Below are 23,683 nucleotides of genomic sequence, written 5' to 3' on the forward strand. Positions count from 1 at the left end.
TGTCGAGGGTCGTGTAGTAATGGACAAAATCTTTGAAACATAGTAAAAATAATAATAATAATAAACAACACTATTAGTCGCTAAATTATGGATAAATTTTTGTTTTAGTCATTTAACTAAAAAAATTACAATTTGGTCATTAAACTATTCGAGAATTTCATTTAAGTCATAAAACTATTCAAAAGTTTTTTATTTAACTCAATAGGTTATTAAGTTTTTTTTTTTAAGTTTTGCTAGCAAACTCTGAGTGATGATTCGATAATCGATATGATGGATCAATACCCATTAATAAGTAGAAGAACATACTTTAGATCTAAGTTGATCTAACAATCAATGTTGGAGACTGAAGAAAAAAGCTATATGAATTTCGATTCATATATTCTTAACGTCCAAAGTTGTTTCATGATAAAATTTGAAGTGTAAAGGAGAATAGGAAAGAGAACTTTCAATTGGAGCAAGTAGTGAGACCAGAAAAAGCCATATAGCACTGATTTTAACAACTCAGTAACTTAAATAAAAACTTTTGAATAGTTTAGTGATCAAATTGTAACTTTTTTAACTAAGTGACCAAAACGAAAACTTATCAATAGTTTAGTGACTAATTGTGTAGTTTCTTTAAAAAATAATATTTTTTAATGTAAAAAAATTTGGATCCCAACTAAAAAATATGGGTTCAAATGATAATTTTGACCAAAAAAATATATATATACATAGAAGTGAAGGTCATGATCATTCAAGAAATGATAAAATGGTGATGAAATCAGAAACTAGGATATAGATAAAAGAAAAAGATACAGGTGGGTTAAGTAATTGTGTAGAAATCCAAGGTCATATGGCTAAATTAGACAACATTATTAACTACCATATTTCCTTACCTATACCTGTTTTCTATTTTGTCTTATATTATCCCATAATTCAAGGGTAGGGGAGAAAAGAAATGGCAAACGAAGTTCTAAAATGGAGCATTTGAAATCCAAAATCACTCCTCACCTCTCTTTACATTTTTCCTATTTTCCCTCAACACAAAAAAGAAGAAAACTATGAATTTTTTTTCTTTGTGTTGGAAATTCAAGTTTGAGCTGAATTTCTTCGAGTTTGAGTTGGGGGGTACAGTTTATTATTTATGCCCAGTTTTGTTGTTTTTATTGGTTTGATTTCTGAAAAAAATGAGTTTCAATGTAAAGGTTATTCAACATTTTGTCTGGAAAATCATTAGATTTTCCGGAAGTTGTAGTTATAAATTTGTAAGAAGATATCCAGTTGTGGCAGGGTTTTTTATCTTTGTTCTCTTCGTATATGTATGCTTTCCTTCTTATTTCTACATTTTGATGTCCTCTTCGCCGATTCTTATCTGCACTGCAATTTCAATCCGATTTTATTGGAAAACCAAACGTCCGGAAGTCCAAATGGTTCAGAAGAAATACAGTGAGGAGAGATCATCTGCAGATATAAATAGATCAAAAGTCCCTTCATTACGGCCCCAGAAAAGTGTTCGACGAAATGCTCGAAAGGAAGTCCTACAATGGGATAGAAACGATAGTCCGGATAGTAACTTGCTTTTTGGGAGTGGTATTAATGATATTTTGTCTGGTAAATCCAATTTATTGGAAGAAAATTCGAGGTCCTTAAATGTGAAAGGAAATTCTAATGTGGAACATGGAGAGAGCTCTTCCCAGAACGAGAAGCGAAATGATCAAGCACTTAATGACCCGAAATCTCTCCTTGATAACGAGACTCTGAAACCTCATAGCGTGTTGGGTGATAGCTTTGGAGGGCAATTAGGTAAAAGTCCTGATGGTGGTGGTGGTGGTGGTGGTGGTGGTGAGGTCGAGAAAGAAAGATTGGAAAAAAGGAAAGATGTGAAGGAGATAAAAGTGCGGGATCGAGATAAGGCGGTGGAATGGACAAAGGATGATGAGAAGCATCTAATGGATCTCGGGTTAACTGAGGCAGAAAGAAACAGAAGGCTGGAAAGTTTGATTGCAAAACGTAGAGCAAGAAAGATGTTCAAAATGGCAATTGAGAAAAGCCTGATGGACAAGGGTATTGTTCCCCATAATCATATTGCTCCCATTCTAATAGTTAAAAACAACATTCTTGGTTTTTCAAATCATGCTAATGAAGAAGTGTTACAAATGCCTGGTTCTGCTCCTTCCATCTTGTTGCCTACACAGAATCCATTTGACTTACCTTATGATCCATTTGAAGAAAAACCAAATCTTACGGGTGATAGTTTCCAACAAGAGTTCATGGCTGTCAACCAAAGGGATACGCTTTTCTGCAGGCACGAGAGCTTCCACCATGGACCTTTGTTTACATTCGAAACCACTCAAGATTCTATTAATGATCCGTTTAATCCCTACTATAGTGCTGAGAAAAGGCTTGTAAGGGGTCCAGAAGTTGATAGATTCAGAAAGGCACCAGGTAAGACAAAGAAAGAAATTTCAGCATATTTTCCATTACCCAAATCCTTTTCTTCCTAAGTTATAAGATCCTCGATATTAATAGTTTCTTGCTTTACTTATCCAAAAACTTGAAGATTTTAAACTAGCTAAAGGGAATGGGACAATAGTTTGATTGTGCCAGCCTACTCCAAATTATGTATAGAATATTCCTTTTTTTCTCTTTTTGAAGTGTGTTTTTATCTAATGGAATTATTTAACACATACCCTTTTCTCAGATGATGAAGGAGGTCACCACCAGAATAATTCCCGTGGTTTTGGAAGTGACATTGATCTTATTGAGCTGGAAGAGTCCATTAACAATGACACAATTAACTCATTGGAAGAGAAAAGTGAAAAGATTACAGAAAGTGCCAATGATAAGACTGAAATAGGAGAAACTAATGAAAACCCTCATGATCTGAGTGGAAGTGAAATAAGAGTGGAGATAGATTCAACTAAAAACAATGATTCCTGCTACTCAGCATCTTCATCTGATGACTCTGAGTCAGGATTAGATCAAACGGCAAAACCTCTGTCGCTGTGTACTAATCAAGTCCGAAAGGCTTTTAATCTTTCAATTCCTCCCAAGGGGAAAACTGTGACCAAGCTTCCTTTTGATTCCAGCCCATCTCCGCGTAGGACCGAGTTTAATTTGTTTTACAATACGTATAGGCGACAGAGTCATACTCGAAACTGTTCCATAGCTTCTGACTTGCAAGTTGAGGTTTCAGAAGTCGGGTCAATTACATTATCAACTGATGGAACCAGTTCACCTGTAGAAGGTTCAGTTACATATGATGGGGATGTTGAAAGGGATATAAATTCTGACAATGAAGAACTGTGGGGAGGTTCATTTAACTTATCAAAAGAGGCAAATCTAGAAAAACTGAGAGAACTAGATGATATTATTGAAGAGGATTCTGTAGAAGTGAAGGTTTCTGGTTTAAACAAGAAACCTGAGGAACCAATTGCTTCAATCTCTCCATCTGAACTGGAAAAGGCTTCCAATGTTTCAGATAAATTATCACCTAAAAATCCAGGAAAACCGGTGCAGTTAACGGGGAAGTCAGTTGTTCATTCACCTTCCAAGTCTTGTTTCCAGAAGCCAGAGGTCAGTTAGTTATTTCACTACTGTTCTGAGGTATTGAGAATATAAACTATATTGCCCAAACTCTTTATTTCTCCAAAAATAAATGTATTCCTCGAAACATGTTTGTGACACACTAATATGGGGATATGATCCTCCAAATATATGAAAGAACCTAACAGAATTTGAGTATATGCTAATGTTGGATATATACTTCGTCATCCCAAGTCTAATCTAAGTAACATAAATAGTAAAATAAAGCAAACTTAACAATGTGAACTTAGGCTTACTTCTGTATGTGCAAATTTGCCATCTCATTGTGGATGTAAAGACATTTCTTTTACCTTCATTTGCTTTTGATTTCTGAATACCAGTAAAATGGCGTTAAATTAATCTATAGTTACTTTTGGCTATTTATTCCACAGCAATTTATTGATCCTCAACAGAAGCCTACAGAAGAGAACATCATTTGTAATGCGAAGCCGATAACTCAAGGAGATGCTAACACTTTAGAGTCGAAATCATCTGAAACCAAAGCCAATGGGGCCCAAGCATTGAATGAACCTGCAGCTTTAGGAGAGATGGGAAAACCAGATGACGCAATTAATTTAGATTCAAGCGGTTACAAGCATGGAAACAAAGAAACATCTTATGAGTATAAAAGAACTGCAGAATCTGAAAAGAAGATGGAGGAAAGCCGACCTTCAAAATATATTGAAGAAGGTACTTGTAAAGCAACTAAGCATGGCACTGGGGATGCACCAAGTTCTGTTCAAAGCAAAGACCAACCTTCAAAGCATTTTGAAGAAGATGCTCAAAACTTAACTGAGTATAATACCAGGAATGCGCCAAATGCTGTTCAAAGCATAGATGAGTTGGAATCTATTCCAGCTAGTGGGGTTAATCAAAATATTCTGGAGGATAATGTTTCTGGAATGGAACAAAGATTAGGAGGTTCTATTGCAGTGGCTCCAAATCGAAGATTGGAGCTTGAGCAAACTTATCTCAGCTCAGGTGCATCTCCGAGATCTGTGTTACCACAAAATATCCTGGCAGATCAAATACCTGTATCAGACATTGAGCAACGAAGACAAACAGATTGGCCAGGATCTGTTACAGAAGACATAGTGAGGGAAAATTCAGCAGACAATCAACCACATGAGAACTCAACTTTTAACATGCCCCAAAGTACACAGCGGTTGGCTGAGAATTCAATACAGGACTCATCCAGTAATTGCGGTCCTGCAACATCAGAGGTCAGTATGAGAGTATCAATAACTCAGTTTCATCTTTTAATACATCTCAAAGATCTTGAAATCATATGTAACGTATTAGGCTTATGAATTTATTGATAAGTACTTTTTCCATTTTGTTTTGCCATCTCATCCATTCACCGAACTCTACACTCGTATACATGTCTGCATAGTATCTTAACATACACTTTTCAGCATGTTCTGACCCACATATTTACCTAAACTTGAACAGGAACCGTCTTGCGTGACAAAGAAGAGAACTGATGGTAGCACTGCCCATAATATGAATGAACTTGTCTTCGAAGGCACACAAGGCAATGACGGCTCTTCTTTAAAATCCAGTAAAGATGAATCTAAAACTTCGACAAGTTCAGAGGACACGGAAGAACTATCAAAAACATCTGGTGAAAGTAATCTTGATTCTATTGAGCATCCTGGAGGATCAGAAAAACTGATTGAACACAACACTAGAACTGATTCATCAAAACCAAAAGAAGGAAATGCTAAAACAGATGACCCTAAAACCATGGTGAGAGAAAAGGTAATCCCACTTTTTAATCTTGGCACTCAACTGCAACAACAATACAGTATCTTCAGTTTTTGTTTTAGTAATTTTAACATTAGGTCATTGTTTCTCATGCATGTTTCTCATTCATAGAATGTCATTGGCGCATCTTTTGGTAATAAATGAAATTATGAAAATATTATATCAACTAGCTATGTTGTAATCTAATGAGGTGCTAAGCCCGTTTGTCGTTAGTTCTATAACAATTTTTTCATCCGTTTTCCTAACTATTTAGCTCTATTTAATGGTTAGCTAGTTATATTATTCGTCCATCCTTTACTGACTTTGAGTTGCAACCCTTTCCTGAAGTCCGCAGCAGAAGTTGATCGCGTTTGCAATGTGAAAGACTCATTAACCAATAAGGTAACTAACATCGAGAGCTTGAACCCTGTTCTTGATGGTGAGGGTGAGCACCAAATATTAAGTAGGCAAAAGGCTGTCGTGGAACCATCAAAGACCTGTGGGGCAACTAGTGCAGGATCTGATAAAGATAGCAAACATGAATCCACAACATTAACCAAATCTGAAGCCAATGCTGGACTATCAACTTCAAAAGGAGAAAGTAACAGCTCGAACAACATCAAAAATGGCGGAGATACACAAAATTTGAGCGGTCAAGAACGTCTCTCGGATGCGTCACAATCAAGGGAGGATGATCTCAACAAGGCCATTAGTGAAAGCATCTCAGGTGTAGATAACACTGCAACGACAGGCATATCAATAGACCACAAGATTGCCACAGAAGCATCAAAACCGAAAGAACCCGAAGTCAAGGCTGTCAACACCAAGGAAAATGATAGCAATGAAGTGGCAAAATGAGACAATATACACAATATTGACATACCTAGAAACCATCAGTTCGAGGACAGCAAACAGTTACACTAACTTTCACCATAGAAAAAAGCTGAAACTCTTCCATGAATCAATGTAAGCAGTCAGATACTGTAAATCTTGAACATATGGACAATACTAGGATATACATAAAGTAGAACTGCAAATATATAGTCTAATTTTTAAAAATATATATATATATATAAAAAATTCCATTTACCTTGAAGTGAAGTTAATGTTCTAGTTTCATTGCATCATGAACTGAATGTTATAGCTTTCTTCATTTTTTACCTAAGAAACACAGGAGTTTTCTCCACTATGACAATGTTCAACGACTGGAGAGCATTAAATATTAATGAGGCCCCGTGTTTGTAGGGTTTTCAGTTTTGCTAAATCAGTACCAAGTGATTTTGATTGAAACATCCTGGCAGTGGCAGATGTATCCAACGCACATACTCGGATATGTCCGAGAACTTTAAATATACGAAAGAAAAGACACTGAAAAGATTAAAGATACCTCCTCTATCCAATACATGCTCATATTTGATATTATATTGAATGACTATATGAGCCTGTAATGTTTTTTTCCTACCAAAATTTAATCCCGTCTCTCTCTTTTTAAAAATAAATAATAAAGTGATAAATATTTTTTATTTGTTTTATAAATCATTTTTTTAATATGTACCTTTTAATTTATATATCTTGTTTATTTTATAAATAAGTTCGTTAAAATTTAGAGTAAGTGAATAAAATTTCAAAGATAATTCTACATGAAAACTGAAAAGTTAATCTATTCTTTTTTTTAAGATAGGTAGATTTCATCTTATGAAATTTATAATTTCACTGCTGGCCACAATTGAGATAATTTTTTACAAACTAAATATTCTCAAGGTTAAAAGATTAAAATTAAGAAGTCACCTTTAAAAAAAAAAAAAAGAGAGAAAGAAGTCAATAAAATCAAGTGGTTACTTACTCAGCAGCCGCTTAAAATTAGGCTTCAAGCAGTAAAAACAGTTTCCAAGAATAAACATTTAGCATAGTTTGTTAAGATTTAGACAAGTGGATAAAATCCAATATCTTTGAAAAAAAAATTATATTTAAAACTGAATATATTAGTTACGGCTAACCTAATATTAACATCATCTGATTGGATTAATCTTTTTTTACAGCTATCTATAAATAATCCCAGAATGCTCTTCGTTTTCAATACTTTGTTTAGCTTTCTCTCTCAATAACTTAGAAAAATTAATCTCATTCGTCGAGATCTTTAGTTTAAAAGTATTGTTTTTAGTGTTTCTTAATCATGGCGGGTGGTGTAATCGCGACTGGTTCCGGCGGTGAGCAAGACTTTCCGGCGAAGCTCACCCTCCAAGTCTTTATTTGCACCGCCATAGCTGCCTTTGGTGGTTTAATGTTTGGCTACGATATTGGAATTTCAGGTGTCTTTTTAGTTACTCTAGATTGTATACTTCAGTGCGTTTTTTTTTTAAATTGTAGCGACGATAATCCTTGAAACGACGCTAAATAGTAAAGTTATAGCAACTTTAAAGTCACGAAATTCAGTCTATTAATGTGCTGCTGTGGCGTATATATACAGGAGGAGTGACAGGGATGGACGATTTCCTATTGAAGTTCTTCCCCAATGTTTACGTTAAAAAGAACCACGCTCATGAAAACAACTACTGCAAATTCGACGACGAGTATCTTCAGCTCTTCACGTCGTCCCTTTACTTAGCCGCCATCGTCGCCAGTGGCGGCGCCTCCTTAATGTGCAAGAAATACGGTCGAAAACCAACCATGCAAGCTGCCTCTATCTTCTTCTTCATTGGAGCTATTCTCAACGTGTCTGCAATGAACCTTCCTATGTTAATTCTTGGAAGGCTTTTCCTTGGTGCCGGTGTAGGATGTGGTAACCAGGTAATTGAAATGATCTTCCCTTAATCGATCCCCACACAGAAAACAGCATAAATTAATCATATGGAACTCTCATGTTTGAAACAGGCAGTCCCGCTGTTCATTACCGAAATTTCACCGCCAAAATTCAGAGGAGGACTCAACATTTGCTTTCAGTTGCTAATCACAGTCGGCATCCTGGTAGCAAATTGTGTTAACTATTTCACATCGAATATAAAAAACTATGGTTGGAGGATTTCATTGGGCGGCGCCGCCGTGCCAGCCGTAATCCTCCTTGTTGGATCGTTCGCTATTGTGGAGACTCCGACGAGTCTGATAGAAAGAGGAAAGAAAGAAAAAGGTTTAAAAACCCTAAAGAGAATCAGGGGTGTAGACGATGTTCAAAAAGAGTTTGAAGAAATGGTTCGAGCCACAGAGGTTGCCAATCAAATCAAACACCCTTTCAGGGAACTGATGAAGAAGCCGAGCATTCCTCCAATGATTTGCGGCACCATCATTCATGTATTCCAGCAGTTCACAGGGATCAACGTGGTCATGTTTTACGCACCGGTGTTGTTTCAAACCATGGGGTTCGGGTCCAGCGCGTCGCTTTTATCGGCCGTCATAACTGGCACTGTCAATTCATTGTCAACAGTTATCGCCATCTTTACAGTAGATAAAGCTGGAAGGAAGAAACTACTCGTTTTTGGAGCTCTGATTTGCATGGTAGCTCAGGTAATCAAATATTATGAACAAAAACTTAGTACAGCCCTCGATTAAAACTAAATTATCATCTAAGTTTCTTGTTTTTTGCAGTGTACAATTGGGGTTATTCTTAAAAAGTACTTGACGGAAACAAGCAAAGTACCCAATAGCATAGCCAAAGTAGTGGTGCTTTTAATCTGCGTATATGTGAACGGATTTGCATGGTCATGGGGTCCTTTGGGGTGGCTAATATCTAGCGAAGTCTTCCCATTGGAAACACGAACTTCAGGCTATTTTTTTGCGGTCGCCACCAACATGCTTTGCACATTCATCATAGCTCAAGCATTCCTCAGCATGCTTTGCCACATGCGAGCCTACATTTACTTCTTCTTCGCCGCCTGGCTCATCGTCATGTCCATTTTCGTAATGGCGATGCTCCCTGAGACCAAAGGAGTCCCCCTGGATGAAATGGTTGAAAAAGTATGGAAGAAACACTGGTTCTGGAAAAGCTTTTTCAAATCTAGCGACATTGAAAGACCGAAAGCTATGGTCCAGCTTGAGCATCAGGAAAAACCAAACCATTAAAAACACCTTTGTACATCTCTTTGGATTTCATGTCTCCGCCCATTTGTGTATTTGATGATAATAAGTTAACACAGTTTTATCTCTACTATAGTAAGGTAAGGGGAAGAATATTTGAGAAAAGTTCTTAGGCTTTATTTTTCACTTAGAGATTGTTCCAAGGTTTCCAACAACTTTCCTTGATACATTTTCTTTATTTATTTATTTTTGCATTGATTTTCTATTCATTTTGGTTTGAATTATTAGTCTAATCATGAAATTAAGATTGGATGTTTACATAAAGGCTGCAGTCAATGTGCATGGCAAGGGTAGATACTGTCAATAATTTTTCTATAATAGAAATTATAAAATATTTATCTACTTATTATTAAAGATATATATAAAAATAAAAACAAATAAAAAATAATTATTAAAAATATAATTATGAATCTCAAATATAAATTGTGAACATAAAAATTAAAAGAAAAAGAAGATAAAACTTCGACCAGTGGAAGTTGTTTTAATCTTAATAAATAGATATTAAATTTTGGTTACAATAAAAATTGTAGTTTGAAAGGGTCTGAATGATGATTAGTTGAGTTGAATCTGAAAATTTAAATTTTTAGTGATTTAATTTTCTTTAGATGTATTTCATACCATAATGAAAATCACTTGATAGATTTTTTCAATAACTATTTTTGAAAATAACATGGAGATTTTTTTTTATATATTTTGAGAATATCAGGTTTACTCCTCTACCTTTTTGTTATCTTCTTTTATTCAATAATATTTTTGGATTTATAATATATAATATTTACTTTTTATATTTTAATTTTTTTATATTTTATAATATAATATAATTTAAATATTCCGTATTTATATTCAAAGTCATTTAATTTACATAAAATGTTTAAAAAATAATGATACCAATGTAAAATAAAAAATTATCATAATTTAGCATTTATATTTATCAAAGTATACCAAACATACCAATAAGTATTAGATATAGTGGTAAGCTACGAACTCCGAATATAATAATAAAATACACATAGAAATAAAAAAATTTAATTTACCAAACAAGATCAATTACTGAAATTTAAATTGAATAAACAGTAAGAAAATTCGAAATATTAAGAGCAAATAATGATATTTTCTGTTTTTCTACTTGATGGGTATGTTTTGCACTCTTGATTTAAAATGGCAAAAATATATTAACAAATTCTTAGTTTGGGTGCCAAAATTGTCATTTACTGAAAATTCAGGGATCAAATTGTTTTCCCTTAATATTTATAACTACCACCATTTGTCGATTTCCCGCTTTACATTTCTTTATATAAAAGGTAGTATTATTTAATGCTTTGCAGCATGAAAACCTCCGAACTTTCATTGACCGTCGCGTAAATGCGTTGCCATCTTTCCACAATTTAACCATTTTTTAAAAGAAGAACCGTCCCAATTCCAAGTCTAAAGCAATGAAACATTTTATACCGTCTGCTTTCACTTCCATTGAAGCAGTCAGCGGCGGAGATGAACCAAGCGGAGGAGACGATGAGTTGCGTTTACAAGAACCCAAATGCGCCTACAGAAGATCGAATCAAAGACCTTGTTTCTCGGATGACCCTGCAAGAAAAGGTCGGTCAAATGACCCAAATCGAGCTCTGTGTTGCTACTCTTGACGATGTCAGAAACCTCTCCATCGGTACACTTTTCACCTTCTTTTGCTCCACAATCATTGACCCATGCAGTTTACGTGCTTCAACATTCTTTGACCCCCCCCCCACGTTCAAACTCTACATCTGTTGCTGCTCAAATCTCAATTCATATTGACTAAGATAATTACTGATTCGTTTTGTCATAGTTACAGACATAATGAAGTTGCCATATAGATCCTTGACATGAACAATTAACATATATGGTTCTAACTCTATGTTTTCTTTTTAATGTAATTATTGGTGGACGATCTCGTAGGGAGTATGGTCAGCGGTGCAGGGAAAGAGCCTTTAGAGAAAGCAATGGCATCCGATTGGGCCGAAACGATTGACAGGTTTCAGCAGGCAGCAGTTGATTCCAGGCTTGGAATACCGCTTGCCTATGGCATCGATGCGGTTCATGGTAACAACCGGTTCTATGGTGCCACTATATTCCCTCACAATATTGGCCTTGGAGCCACAGGGTACGTTTCATCTTTAACCCCAAAATTGAAATATTGATCACCATTTCTGATTTTATCTATAATTATGCTGATAAAACAATAGGTATGAAGATCTTGATGTAGTTTTTCCAAAGTCATTTAGGAAATTAAAGGGGACAGGGAGAGTTTTAAACTAAAAGGAAATAGACTTATCACTTAGCAGAAGCTGGAGAGCATACTAAAAATATGGTACTAATATTTCCTAAATTTCTAATTAGTGTTTCAAATATGTAATAGAGATGCAGATTTGGCTCAAAGGATCGGGGCTGCAGTAGCTCTTGAAGTCAGGGCAAGTGGCATTCACTTCAACTTTGCTCCCTGTCGCTGTAAGTCAATACAAAATTAATCAGTCAAATCTTCTTTTCTGGAAGTGATTGCACTGGTTAACTTCTGATTCAATATCGAATAGAATATGAATAATTTACTTTATAATGGCAATCAAACTTCATTTTTCCATATTCCAGAACTATGAATGGTAAGGGAAGCTTTTCCCTGCTTTAAATTGCTGTAGCTCCTTTGTCAACGATGTAATGTCATATTTACTTTCAATTTTCCAAGTTATGTCTAACAAAGAGTGATGCCTTCTGAAGTTTCAGTCTTGTTGCATGCTTGAACACTGAAATAATCAATCTTGTCCTAATTGAAAATCATATGAATCCAATGCTTGTTTGTGAGTCTTAACTCATATTTGGTAATTGGTGTCAAACTGCTGATCAAGTTACAAGTTATGAGTCCATTGCATTCTTTGATCTGAAGCTTTAAGTTGACTTTAGAAAACCAATTTGTCTAAGCAGTTTGTTTGATTGGATCAAGACAGGTATGCAGAGATCCTAGATGGGGAAGATGCTACGAGAGTTTTAGTGAAGATACTAACATTGTTAGAAAGATGACTTCCATTATTACAGGTTTACAGGGACAGCCACCAGTGGGACATCCGAAGGGCTATCCTTTTGTAGCTGGCAGGTTTGCCTATTCATGTTCATTTGATTTGTTCAAAAATATACGATTTCCGTTATAAATCTTGCTAAAGTTTAGAGTCTAAGGCATGTTTGAGAAAAGAAAATCTAAAAATATCCAATCAACCAATGCCATCAACTATAAGCAATAAAGCTCTTCAACTTACACATGAATGACTCTTTTCCCTTTTCACATCATTGTATAATATACCGTGCAGGTTTTACAGTTTCATACGAATTTGTCAGATTCTCTAACCACCTTTTTACATTGGGTCTCTTCCTGTCAGGCACTATATATATATTTCTAATAAATACCGGCTTAGTAATTGTCTACGCATTGGAATCTAATTGGAACTTATTTGATTCCAGATACAATGTCATTGCATGCGCCAAGCATTTTGTTGGAGATGGGGGTACAGAAAAGGGTATAAATGAGGGAAATACTATATCATCATACGATGAGTTAGAGAGCGTCCACATGGCACCTTACCTTGATTGTCTTTATAAGGGAGTTTCAACAGTTATGGCATCTTATTCTAGTTGGAATGAATTTAAACTTCATGCTCATCATTTCCTCTTGACAGAAATTTTGAAAGGCAAACTAGGTTTCAAGGTAGACAATACCTTCATGGTCACCATTTTTCTTTTTTCCTTTCTTTTTTAATGGAATGGGAGTTATTTTCTTATTGTTCTAGAGAGGGGGCTATCCGCTTACACTTATGTAAGATTGTAGCCGAATTGCTCCACATGGATGAAGAATCTTTATTTAAAAATTAAAATGATCGAGTAATACCTCAGGCTAAATGAGCAATACTTGGTTTAAGTGTTTGTGAATGTAGCATTTGCGTGCATAGGGAAATTTGATTTATATCCAGTCAAGCTTTTGGGAAATCACTGTTGCAGGGTTTTCTGATTTCGGATTGGAAAGCACTTGACAGACTTAGTGAACCAAGAGGCTCAAACTATCATCGTTGTGTGTATACTGCCATTAATGCTGGAATTGACATGGTATATAATTTGGTTCCAGATATATAGGCTTCTTTATTGGATTCATAATTTACTTTCTCTATCTAAACTGAGTAAAGCATATATGCAGGTGATGTTGCCTTATCGGTATAAGCAATTTATTGAAGACTTGATATCCCTGGTAGAATCAGGGGAGATACAGATGACCAGGATAGACGATGCAGTTGAAAGAATACTGAGAGTGAAGTTTGTTGCTGGTCTTTTCGAATAACCCTTCTCTGACAGATCTTTGCTAGATACCATTGGCTGCAAGGTATTAAATTGCAGAATTAGGCATTCAATCTGTTGACCTTAGTCATACTTGAGATGCTCTTGTTGGACTGCACGAAGTTTTTAATGTCTCACCACTCAACAACTGCTTAGAATATATTTTCACCAAAGGACTTCTAATTTTCCAAGAATTTGTTTTACATTTAGGGTATTTGATGACGAAAAATGTGGCATAAACATGTATCTATTAGAATCATGGATCAGGGAATGAGGAGGAAGAGTACAAAAATGCAATTATGAAAATACTGGCCCTGAGGGTGCTCAAAAACCTTATAGTGATAGGGTAAGGATATCCTATAATCGAGCACATAGGCCCAAACCTGAGATCACCACCTCTCCTTCTGTCTAAACCTGGAGGTCATGAGGAATCATAGTTATCTAGAGTAATTAGTGATTGCATTTGTTTTACCTTTTACTGCAATGCAAATTTTGTTGCTATCCTTTGCTGTAGATATTCAATGTATTAACTATCGCAACTCTGCTTATAAAATTCTTTTCAATTTTATATCTGAGTTGATAGATTCATTGTCACCTCAATGATTTCCTGCAGCTGCACAGGGAACTGGCCCGTGAAGCTGTTCGCAAGTCCTTAGTTCTATTGAAGAATGGAAAGAATCCAGGAAAGCCTTTCCTTCCATTGGAGAAAAATGCAGAAAGGGTTCTTATTACCGGAACTCATGCTAACAATCTCGGATACCAGTTCGGTGGTTGGACACTTTACTGGCAAGGAAGCAGTGGCAGGATTACAACTGGTAAGCAGTTATATAAGACCATGTTTTCTTCCCTCTACTAAACCCCACCAGCTATCTTTAAATTGTTCCTCTCCATGTCAACTCCACGGTATGAATGATGCATACTTGTATATTTCACATGGTATTCCCCCAATTTTTTATTTTTGTTAACTAGTTATCTAGCATAATGCTTTAAAGTCATGTTATTGAATCGAAAAGTGTCTAAAATATACATACAAATATTGCTTGGGTTACAAGTAACCTGAATGTTGGATTTATTTCTTTTTAGGCACAACAATCTTGGACGCATTCAGGGAAGTCATGGGAGAAAAAACAGATGTGATTTATGAAAAGTATCCTTCGCCAAACACCTTGTCTGGGCAGAATTTCTCTTTTGCCATTGTAGGAGTTGGTGAAGAACCATATGCAGAGTCTGCAGGACACAATTCAGAGCTAGTAATCCCGTTAAATGGAAGTGAGTTAATAAGCACAATTGCTGATAGAATCCCCACATTGGTGATCCTGATATCTGGAAGACCCTTGGTTATAGAACCATGGCTTTTGGAGAAAATCGATGCTCTAGTTGCTGCTTGGTTACCAGGAACGGAGGCAAGGGGTATCACCGATGTAGTATTTGGAGACTATGAATTTGAGGGTCGATTACCAATGACATGGTTTAGGACAACCGAAGAGCTGCAAATCAACAAAGGAGACAATTCATGTGATCCTTTGTTTCCCCTTGGCTTTGGATTGACATACAAGAAGGAGAAACCTACAGAGTAAATGATTTTCATGGCCCATGTCAGCAGTGCCAATGCCCTTTTCTTTTTTAATAATCAAGGCATAGACACCTGGCCCCTTAGCAAAGTTGATCATTGATTTTTCCATTTTGGACTTTGTCTTGAAAGGCTTGCCCCATGAATGAACTCAACCACTTTGTTGTGGCACTTCAATCTGTCACAGTTCCCAAGTCACAATTATGTCAGTAATCATGTCTAGGGGCCGGTCTCTCCTTTTTCTTGATAGTGATTTGTGGTGTTTTCACTGGCGTAAATCAAGTTTGGTTTCTTAACATGCATGGATGCATTTCTGAGGATGAAATTGATCCAAAAAATAATAAAAAAAATAGAAGGTATTTTGAGTCTTATCTAATAAGAAGAAATCTCAGGACAAGAATTGATGCACTCCCAACTCCCCCCCCCCCCCGAGATTCTCAACCAAAAATCCCAAACGACATCAAATGATGCTGATGACTAATGTTTTGAATGGCATATATGTCCTTTTTGTTTTACCATTTTCCATTGTCCTAAAGATACCGTCAAAACAAATTTGTTGTTTTCTAATTTGTTTCACTTGTAACAGTTATGCTGCATTGCAACCTTTTGATTGCATTAATTATTGCATACTTTTTCTTGCTTTGTAATTTGTACAAAGACCCCAAAGTCAGATCAGTGTGAAGTTCTTTTCTACTGAAGAACAACATAGAAAATACCCTCTTCCCAAGTATAGCTGCAGATAAGAGCTTCAGTTACAAACATCAGTTTTTTTGGTTTTATTTCCCAACCAGAAGCATTACAAGAGAAGAATCAGAATAATGTTAAGATAACCGAAAGTGTCAAATTTATGACATAATATATATGTGGTCGTAACTTGTTAAGATGCTGATAAAAAAGAAAAAAAAAATTAAGAATAAAGTTGGCTAGATGCTTTTTTTAAGATTATTCTGGCTAGTTTTTTTGTCAAGCTATTTGATATGACCATATTGGTCATAATTTCCCAGTATTCTTTGCTTCCTATACGGGACTGAATATACAAATATGCCACCAACTTTGTGTGGTTGCCTTCTGCTACTAGGCTGTGCAGGGATAAGAGAAGATTTTGGATATTGAGATTTGAATTTATGCTTATTTAAGAACTCCTCGGATTCCGACTTGAGTTGACTTGAGTTCTTTTCTTTTTTTCTTTCTTTTTTTTTGAAAATTTAATTTAAAATAAGTTAAATTTTTTTTTTTAAATTCAGATAAATTTTGTCCCACTCATTTACCAACGCATCTTCTAATTTTACAAGTACTTTTTTTTTACAGATATTTACTAAAATTGCAACTTATATTTTACCATTTGCCATTTAAGTGGAAATACAAACAAATAATCGAAGCACTTGGTGCGATGCCCTACATATTAATAGGCACATGATTAAACCCGCAATGAACAAACATGGCCAAAACAATCCCTGCATGTCAGTGTGGTGCACAAATGTGCAGAGAGAGAGAGAAATGAAAAATATAAAGTTAAATAATCATAAGGACATTGAAAATCATAATTGCATTTATTACTTTTTCGATGAAGTATATTTTATAGATGAAAAGTTGACCACTAACTATGACAATCATTCAACGTCACAATTGATTCATAACAAAACCTATGTTTTAAAGAGAGAGAAAAAGGAGAGAAATCTGAAATGTGTTACTTCAATGGGCTTTATTGGTCTTATTAGTTCATAATCATTGCTAATTTGTCTTATTAAATCATACAAATCATTAGTTCAAATCACCACTTAATTAGCGAGAAGATTCTTTTTCTTTATGAAAGAAAAAGGTCAATGAAATTTCCACTAAAGGAGAATCTCAAGGTCTCAAGGCTCATTCACAAATTTTAGAACAAATTTGTGGGTCTATTGATTAATGGGAGAAAAGGAAAAGTAAAAGAAACTCTTTTCTGTGCCCAATGAAAAGCTTAATAGTTTTGTCTCCATGAAAGAGTTCAGAATTTGAGCATTAAGATTTAAAAACGAGTGGAACCTTATTATATTCATTAAGTTGATTTCAGACGTGCACTTAGTGTCAATAAAATCATGAATGCTTTCCAAACTTGCCACCATTATTAGGAAGATTGAAGGAGAGAGATAAGTTAAACAACATACTTTTAAAAGGGTTTTGGTGCAAATGATATAAATAAACAAGGAAATCAACAGGGCAATCTAACCTGAATCTTGCTTTTGAATGCTATATATTCTGTTAGCGTAACCAATAATATATACTTAGAAGGAAGAATCTTCTTTTTCACAAGAGGATCTCTTAACAAAGATCTCACGAGGAAGGGAAAAAAAAAAGGGGGGGGAGGGGGGCATTGAAGAATTTGATGCTCAAGTTAGTGGGTTTCAGAGTCAGCCTCAACTAAGGTTTTGAAGGTCAAGAACAGTCAAGTAGGCCATTTGGGGTATTTGGAAAATGGGTTTACTGCAATAGTCTCAAATGCCTTGTGGCTCAGCCTATGTGAACCGAGATCCAACCAAACCAGTTCCGAAATGTGATGGGGTGCAGCCATTGTAAAGGTTAAGGCTCTACCTAGAAATGTAGACCCTACATGGGGAGGCTTCAGAACTTTTCAACCTACACATAATAACTTTTAGTCTATGATTTCAGGAATAGCAGCAAATGTTGAAGTTTTTGTGTTGGAAACTTGGAATTCATTGGTTTCAATCAAATTACTAAGATTTACAACATGGAACTGCCAAGAGTTTACAACCAGATTAAGGAACTTCAGAAAATATGGAAGCATACATTTTTTCGGTATATTTACAACCACTAAGTCATGCCTAAAACTGTCTAAGCTTGCTTTTGGACTTCTGGTTGTAGTTGCTTATTCTATTGCTTCATTCTCCATGTGAGCCTGCAATTCCATCCCTACTCGCCGATGCATGTATGGTGCGCTCCAAGTAACAGTGCAAAAGTAATGTAGTTTTCTCTTATGCTTCAAATCATATTCCTAGACTCTAACACAACTTTATCCCTAACACATATTCCGCGTGTCCGTCTGTTGATGCAGTCCAGATAAGCTCACCACTATTACCAAATAGCATAACAATTTGATCAAGCACAATCAGATTCAACTACAGAATCTAATACAAGGGAAATCCTTGTTTAAGAATCTTCCTTCAGAGTTTCACATTTCATGGTCTGTAATTCCTAGCCAAACTCAATCCTATCCCCTCCTGCTTGAATGCTATGGACTAAACTCGAATTGTTGATAATATATTCACATAAAACCATAAAAAGCACATAGACAGCTATAATAATCAACTGAAAGAAGGCATGGCTTATCTAGTCAGGTGAAACTCAGAATAGGTGGTTTTGCGGATATTGCTCGGCCGATTGCATCTGGAAAACCAAATTTTGCGGTCCAAAATAGGACTCATGAGCAGCACTTCTTTGCAGACTCTGCCCCTGCATTTTCAATCCATAGGAGGGAACCCCGTAAGAAGAAGACATCAACATACTTCCTTGTGCTGAATTGAAAGCCATTGTTGCCCCACCACAAGGCGGATTCCATTGAAAGTGTGTTCTGGGCATGGCAGCAGAATTTGGCTGCTGAGTGAGCACCGAAGACTGTTCGGGTGAAGGAGTTCCCTTATTGTCCGGTGAAGGAGTTCTCATGTCGTTGAGATTGACCGTTGTTATGTCATGGATGCTAGCTCTTCTCTTATCCTTCCCTCCAGAAAGCTGCCTAATGAAATACTTCTGAGCATGACTAGCCACCTGAGTCGGTGTTCGAGTGACAACGAAATTGCGTGATATATTTCTCCAATCCCCTTTGCCATACTTTTTTAGCCCCATCAAAAACAATCTGACAAAATTCCATGAACATTGGTTCTTGTCAATGACATACAACTTGAACATAAACAAATCAAAAGCTGAAAGTACTGCTGATGCAAACAGACAATATAGATCACTAAAAGAACTAGCGTATTTATAATTGTTCATAAATCACTTTTAGACGTACACCGATTTAAACTTACTTATGCTCCTCTTCTGTCCAAGGAACCCCTTTTTTCCTCTCATGATCTGCAGGCCTGCCTGATGAGGATCTCTTTCCGCCAATTCCATATGACTGTTTTAATCCATCATAGCCATTGCTATTCACCCAATCCAATGTGAATGGGGAGGTGCTATATCCAGGAATTGGAACCAGCCCTGCTTCTATACTGCTAACATCAGCTTCTAATTCTCTATATTGCTTGATCACATCTCCCACCGTCTTCCCTGGGATCATCTCAGCCACTTTCTGCCATCGATCGGGAGTATCTTTATCGTAAACCGCCAAGGCATTCTCGAACATCTTGTTCTCTGCTGATGTCCATTTCGTGCTCTTACTCTCTTCACCAAACCAATTTCTGCTGGAGAGATAAGATGCCGGAGACAGAATTTCCATTTCCCACTTCATAACATTAAATTTAAGCAAAAAAAAAAACTACCAAAACACGAAATCTTTTTTATTCAAACAAGCTCCTAATTCACTGATCGTTTCAGATGATTGATCGCTTGAAGAATGGAATTCCAGTTGTAGCACTGGATAAGAGTTTAAAACAGAGCAAAAAACTATAGGGAAAATGCAGAGCGATAGGGTATCAAAGGGAAAATATCAGCGTTAAATCAGGGAGCATTTGCAAGGAATCAGAATACCTTTTTTTCAGTGTGTAGGCAATCCTTGAGGAATCTAGAAAATACCCACTTTCAAAAAAATAAGAATTTCAAAGAAGTGAAGAACTACAAAATTCCGTAGCTATCAAAGTAAAAACACTCGAACCATCCAAAAAGAAAAAAGAAAAACCTAACACCACAAGTCCACGATTAAGATCTAAAACTGTGAAATTATCAACACTAACATCAGAAGGGGAAAAAACCTGCAAAAGAGCAAATACCCAGAAAAAAAAAATGAAGGAATCTGGGATAGGAAATCTATATATATTTTAACATAGAATATATTTATAATATATTTTCCTCTCTTTTATAGAGTAACTGAAACAACTAACACTGAACTTGAACTTCCTCGATAACCCAACTAAGGAAAAAAAAAAAAGGGAAGTTGACAAAGGTGGTGCTAATACACAAAAAAGGCTGGAAATGAAAACCCAATTTGGAAACTTGTAAAAAAGGAAAACACTGAATTGAAAGAGAAGAATGATGAAAACTGAGAAAAGGTCTCTTCTTTCTTCTTGAAATGAACAATAAAGAAAAGAGAAGAAGAAAAAATAAAATAAAAGGGAAAAAGAGTTGTAAAATCAAAAAAGCAAAGCTACCAAGCTTCAAGGAATGAATCTGTTAAAAATTAAAATCTTTGGAAGAGAGAGAAGAATTGAAGGTCCAAAGTAAAGAAAAAAAATGTTTTATTGGAGGGAAAAAGAATAGTGGGGGCTACCGTCAGCTTGAAATGGGGTAACTGGGTAAGCCGCCAAAAGAACGGTCCAGATCAACGGTAAAAAATACATGCGGCAACTTGATTTAGTGGGTCCCTTGGACGGTTACAACACTTTGATTGGGCAGTCACCCCCACATAATTGTACAGGTTACAATCTCAAGGACGGAGTAGAACTGGGGCCCCCGATCAGATCTCAACACGTGGGATTATATGATTGGTTAATGGGGACATAATGGTAGGCCAAGTGTAAGTAGCCTAGGTCATGCTCCAACCAATGAGCTGGATCCACGTAGGAGGTTTAAAAAGCGTAACTGGTAGGAGCAACCGCATGAGATCGACTGCAACTTGTCTAAGCATTTTTCTTAGCACGCCGCATTCGCCAACCCAACCAACCACCGCCTCTGCTCGCTTTTTAAAAATGTTGGTTATTGGAATAATGATACCTCCCCTACGCTCCTACTCATGTGCGTGTAATGTACTATTAAGAAAATGGAAAGTGCCACTGCTACTTAATTAATAAATAAACATAACTGTTACATTTTTATTTTTATTGATTTTTGGATACAAATATTCTTTAAATTTCTTTGATTAATTGAAGAGTGAATAAATTAATAAAACCCCACTAGTCACCTTGTGAGGCGCGTGGATAACGCGCTAACAAATTCGTATGTGCCCAATTTCCTCTTTTTTCTTTTTTTCTTTCCTACAGTCCGGCAGGGCCTCAACCAGTTCAAACAGAGCGGTCCCCTTCGGATGTGACCAACCGCTCCACTGCTAATGTGTTTTGTCGAACTCCAGCCTCACCGTCGGCCATTGGTAAAACAAAGTAGGATTTTACCCCTCGATTTGATTTAATAAATGATGCATAATTAAATCTTATATACCACCAAATTAAACATAAAAATATTGAGTAATAATTTAGTTAATATCGATATTATTATTAGTAAAGGAGATTAAAATATATTATTTTTTATTTAAAAATTAAAAAAGATGATAAATAATTTTAAATATTATATTAAAAAATAAAAATTTAAAATTATGATATTACACTCATATAAGAAGAAGTAAATAAAAAATATATATATTCTTGATTAGATTTTAATATATCTAATTTTTAAAATTTGAATAAATACAGTGAGAGGAGATTTCATGGATTTGATTTCCATTTCCGGTTCAAATATTTTTTTCACCCTCTATTCGATCTATCTCTATCGTCTTTAAAGCCCAAGCAATCAAAATTACTTTTTCACCCTCTATTCGATCTCTCAAAAAAATAAAAATAAAACATCAAACATCAAAACAAAATGTATATTGAAACAAGATCAGGGAATCTTTTAATAAATTTAGTTTCTTTCAAAGAATTTTAAGAATACACTACTTGGAAAATTATTTTCTAAAACATATATACGGTGAATTTTAATCATACATTTCAATTTTTCTATCACTTCAATATATATTTGTATGTCGAATCAAACTTTGAAATTATAACTTAAATTTAAGTATTTGATTGAATTAATATCATAATCAATAATCGATTAAATTAATTAAAAATTATAAAAAAATAACTCATTTATGATGTGCGTTTATTTTCTTTTTATAAACTAATAAAAATTTACACAGATTTGGCGAAACCCTCTATTAAACGAAAACATTATTTACTTTTTGGTAAATTATATTTATTAGATAAATATTTTCACCCAGCACTGTAATTTAATTTGAAGTTTTTAAAGTCCCACATCAAATGAGAAAGTGTGAGGTGTAAGAGGTGATGATTGTAGGTGGTTACTTGAGTAGGGCCAGGGCCCATAATCAGCCTTTATTGTCGTCGGTACCCTCGAATCTGGCACCAATATCAACTCAGGAAACGTGTCCTTGATTTTCTCAACAACACAACCATTTACTATTTCAAAATTCATATTTGATGCTGTAAAATGTCAACACTACCCTAAATAACAATAATAAAATACAAGATATAATGTCTCCCTTTTCATAAAATTTATTATTTCCTTTTAGGATTTTAATTAAAAATTGATTAGCATTCCAATAAAATTAATTAATCTGAGCAAACGAAATCATTATTTTACCCTAAGACGAAAAAAAAAAAAGTTTGAATTCATAAGACACTAGATGCCTGACGAATCCATCCAAATCTTGACAAATAATTATTGTTTAAATTTGACACCACACCTACACTAAAAACATCTAGCACCAAACCCCAATTCCCATTTTCCACACTATGATTTGTGCCTAAATTATAGTGAATTTGTCGACTTATAAAAATCTTCATCCAAAGTTGCTTCCGTTACTGATTTTCAAATTTAAAAATTGTACAAAAATACTGCTTACATTGTGTTGGAAGCAGCAGGAATTTTAATTCAACTAAAAGTAAATGTTTCTGATCTAACAGTAGTTGGTTGATTCTCTTCTCTTCTCATCTTCACTTTTCTAAATGAGTTGCACCAAATTTTTGGCTTTAATGAATATATAAAAAATTGAATTCGTAAAAAAATAAAATTATTACTCCAAAGGTACAAACAAAAATCAATTTCCTTTTGGTAAGTTGTTTTTAACATATAATAAGATGTGCCCTTAGACATGAAAAAACCAAAGGACGATTGACCCTTTGGGAAGCATGGGAATGGGAGCAATAATAATGGGGTGCTGAGACTATGGGGAAGAAAGGAAGAAAATAATAATAATAATTGAAGGCAGCAACAGTTTATTGTTTTCCATTAAAGGAAAGATTCTTTCTTTCCTAAAAGTCAATAACTCAGACAAAATGGCAGTGCAAGTGCCTGTGTCTGTTTTCAGCTTGCTATTACTTTTTTCTTTGTTTCATACGTACAAATTAATGGATTCATATTGCGACTTGCGAGTATTATTTACAGTTACAAATACAGTCGTAAGTAACATAAAAAATATCATCAAGATTTTTATATTACAAGTTAAAATATATTTTCTTTTTTCTATTTAAA

General features: G+C 35.2%; 3 protein-coding genes and 1 pseudogene across 3 annotated transcripts; 3 read left to right on the forward strand and 1 right to left on the reverse strand.

Annotated features, from left to right (window-relative positions):
- Window positions 1–632: 632 nt before the first annotated feature.
- LOC107959174 (uncharacterized) lies at window positions 633–6,399 on the forward strand. The gene is made up of 5 exons (XM_016895163.2): window positions 633–2,424; window positions 2,681–3,555; window positions 3,957–4,787; window positions 5,017–5,325; window positions 5,659–6,399. Exons 1-5 carry the CDS (start codon window positions 1,167–1,169, stop codon window positions 6,166–6,168), a joined length of 3,783 nt encoding a protein of 1,260 aa, XP_016750652.2. The 5' UTR covers window positions 633–1,166; the 3' UTR covers window positions 6,169–6,399.
- A 974-nt stretch (window positions 6,400–7,373) lies between these two features.
- On the forward strand, window positions 7,374–9,543 carry LOC107961375 (sugar transport protein 8). The gene is made up of 4 exons (XM_016897523.2): window positions 7,374–7,619; window positions 7,778–8,097; window positions 8,182–8,808; window positions 8,890–9,543. Exons 1-4 carry the CDS (start codon window positions 7,484–7,486, stop codon window positions 9,361–9,363), a joined length of 1,557 nt encoding a protein of 518 aa, XP_016753012.2. The 5' UTR covers window positions 7,374–7,483; the 3' UTR covers window positions 9,364–9,543.
- Window positions 9,544–10,732: 1,189 nt separating this feature from the next.
- Window positions 10,733–15,585, forward strand: LOC107959173 (beta-glucosidase BoGH3B-like; annotated as a pseudogene).
- A 2,377-nt stretch (window positions 15,586–17,962) lies between these two features.
- On the reverse strand, window positions 17,963–20,739 carry LOC107959172 (transcription factor DIVARICATA). Its single transcript, XM_016895161.2, has 2 exons — window positions 19,309–20,739; window positions 17,963–19,136 (listed from the first exon to the last, which is right to left on the reverse strand). Exons 1-2 carry the CDS (start codon window positions 19,731–19,733, stop codon window positions 18,629–18,631), a joined length of 933 nt encoding a protein of 310 aa, XP_016750650.1. The 5' UTR covers window positions 19,734–20,739; the 3' UTR covers window positions 17,963–18,628.
- Window positions 20,740–23,683: the final 2,944 nt, after the last annotated feature.

This window comes from Gossypium hirsutum, chromosome A05, assembly GCF_007990345.1.
Source record: "Gossypium hirsutum isolate 1008001.06 chromosome A05, Gossypium_hirsutum_v2.1, whole genome shotgun sequence".
NCBI classification, from domain to species: Eukaryota; Viridiplantae; Streptophyta; class Magnoliopsida; order Malvales; family Malvaceae; genus Gossypium; species Gossypium hirsutum.

Coding starts and splice junctions, on each gene's coding strand:
- LOC107959174 (XM_016895163.2), top strand. CDS start 1,167: ATGAGTTTCAATGTAAAGGTTATTCAACATTTTGTCTGGAAAATCATT. Junction 2,425..2,680: donor TAGATTCAGAAAGGCACCAG/GTAAGACAAAGA, acceptor CCCTTTTCTCAG/ATGATGAAGGAGGTCACCAC. Junction 5,326..5,658: donor AAACCATGGTGAGAGAAAAG/GTAATCCCACTT, acceptor CCTTTCCTGAAG/TCCGCAGCAGAAGTTGATCG.
- LOC107959172 (XM_016895161.2), bottom strand. CDS start 19,733: ATGAAGTGGGAAATGGAAATTCTGTCTCCGGCATCTTATCTCTCCAGC. Junction 19,137..19,308: donor TGGACAGAAGAGGAGCATAA/GTAAGTTTAAAT, acceptor GAATTTTGTCAG/ATTGTTTTTGATGGGGCTAA.
- LOC107961375 (XM_016897523.2), top strand. CDS start 7,484: ATGGCGGGTGGTGTAATCGCGACTGGTTCCGGCGGTGAGCAAGACTTT. Junction 8,098..8,181: donor GTGTAGGATGTGGTAACCAG/GTAATTGAAATG, acceptor TGTTTGAAACAG/GCAGTCCCGCTGTTCATTAC. Junction 8,809..8,889: donor TGATTTGCATGGTAGCTCAG/GTAATCAAATAT, acceptor TGTTTTTTGCAG/TGTACAATTGGGGTTATTCT.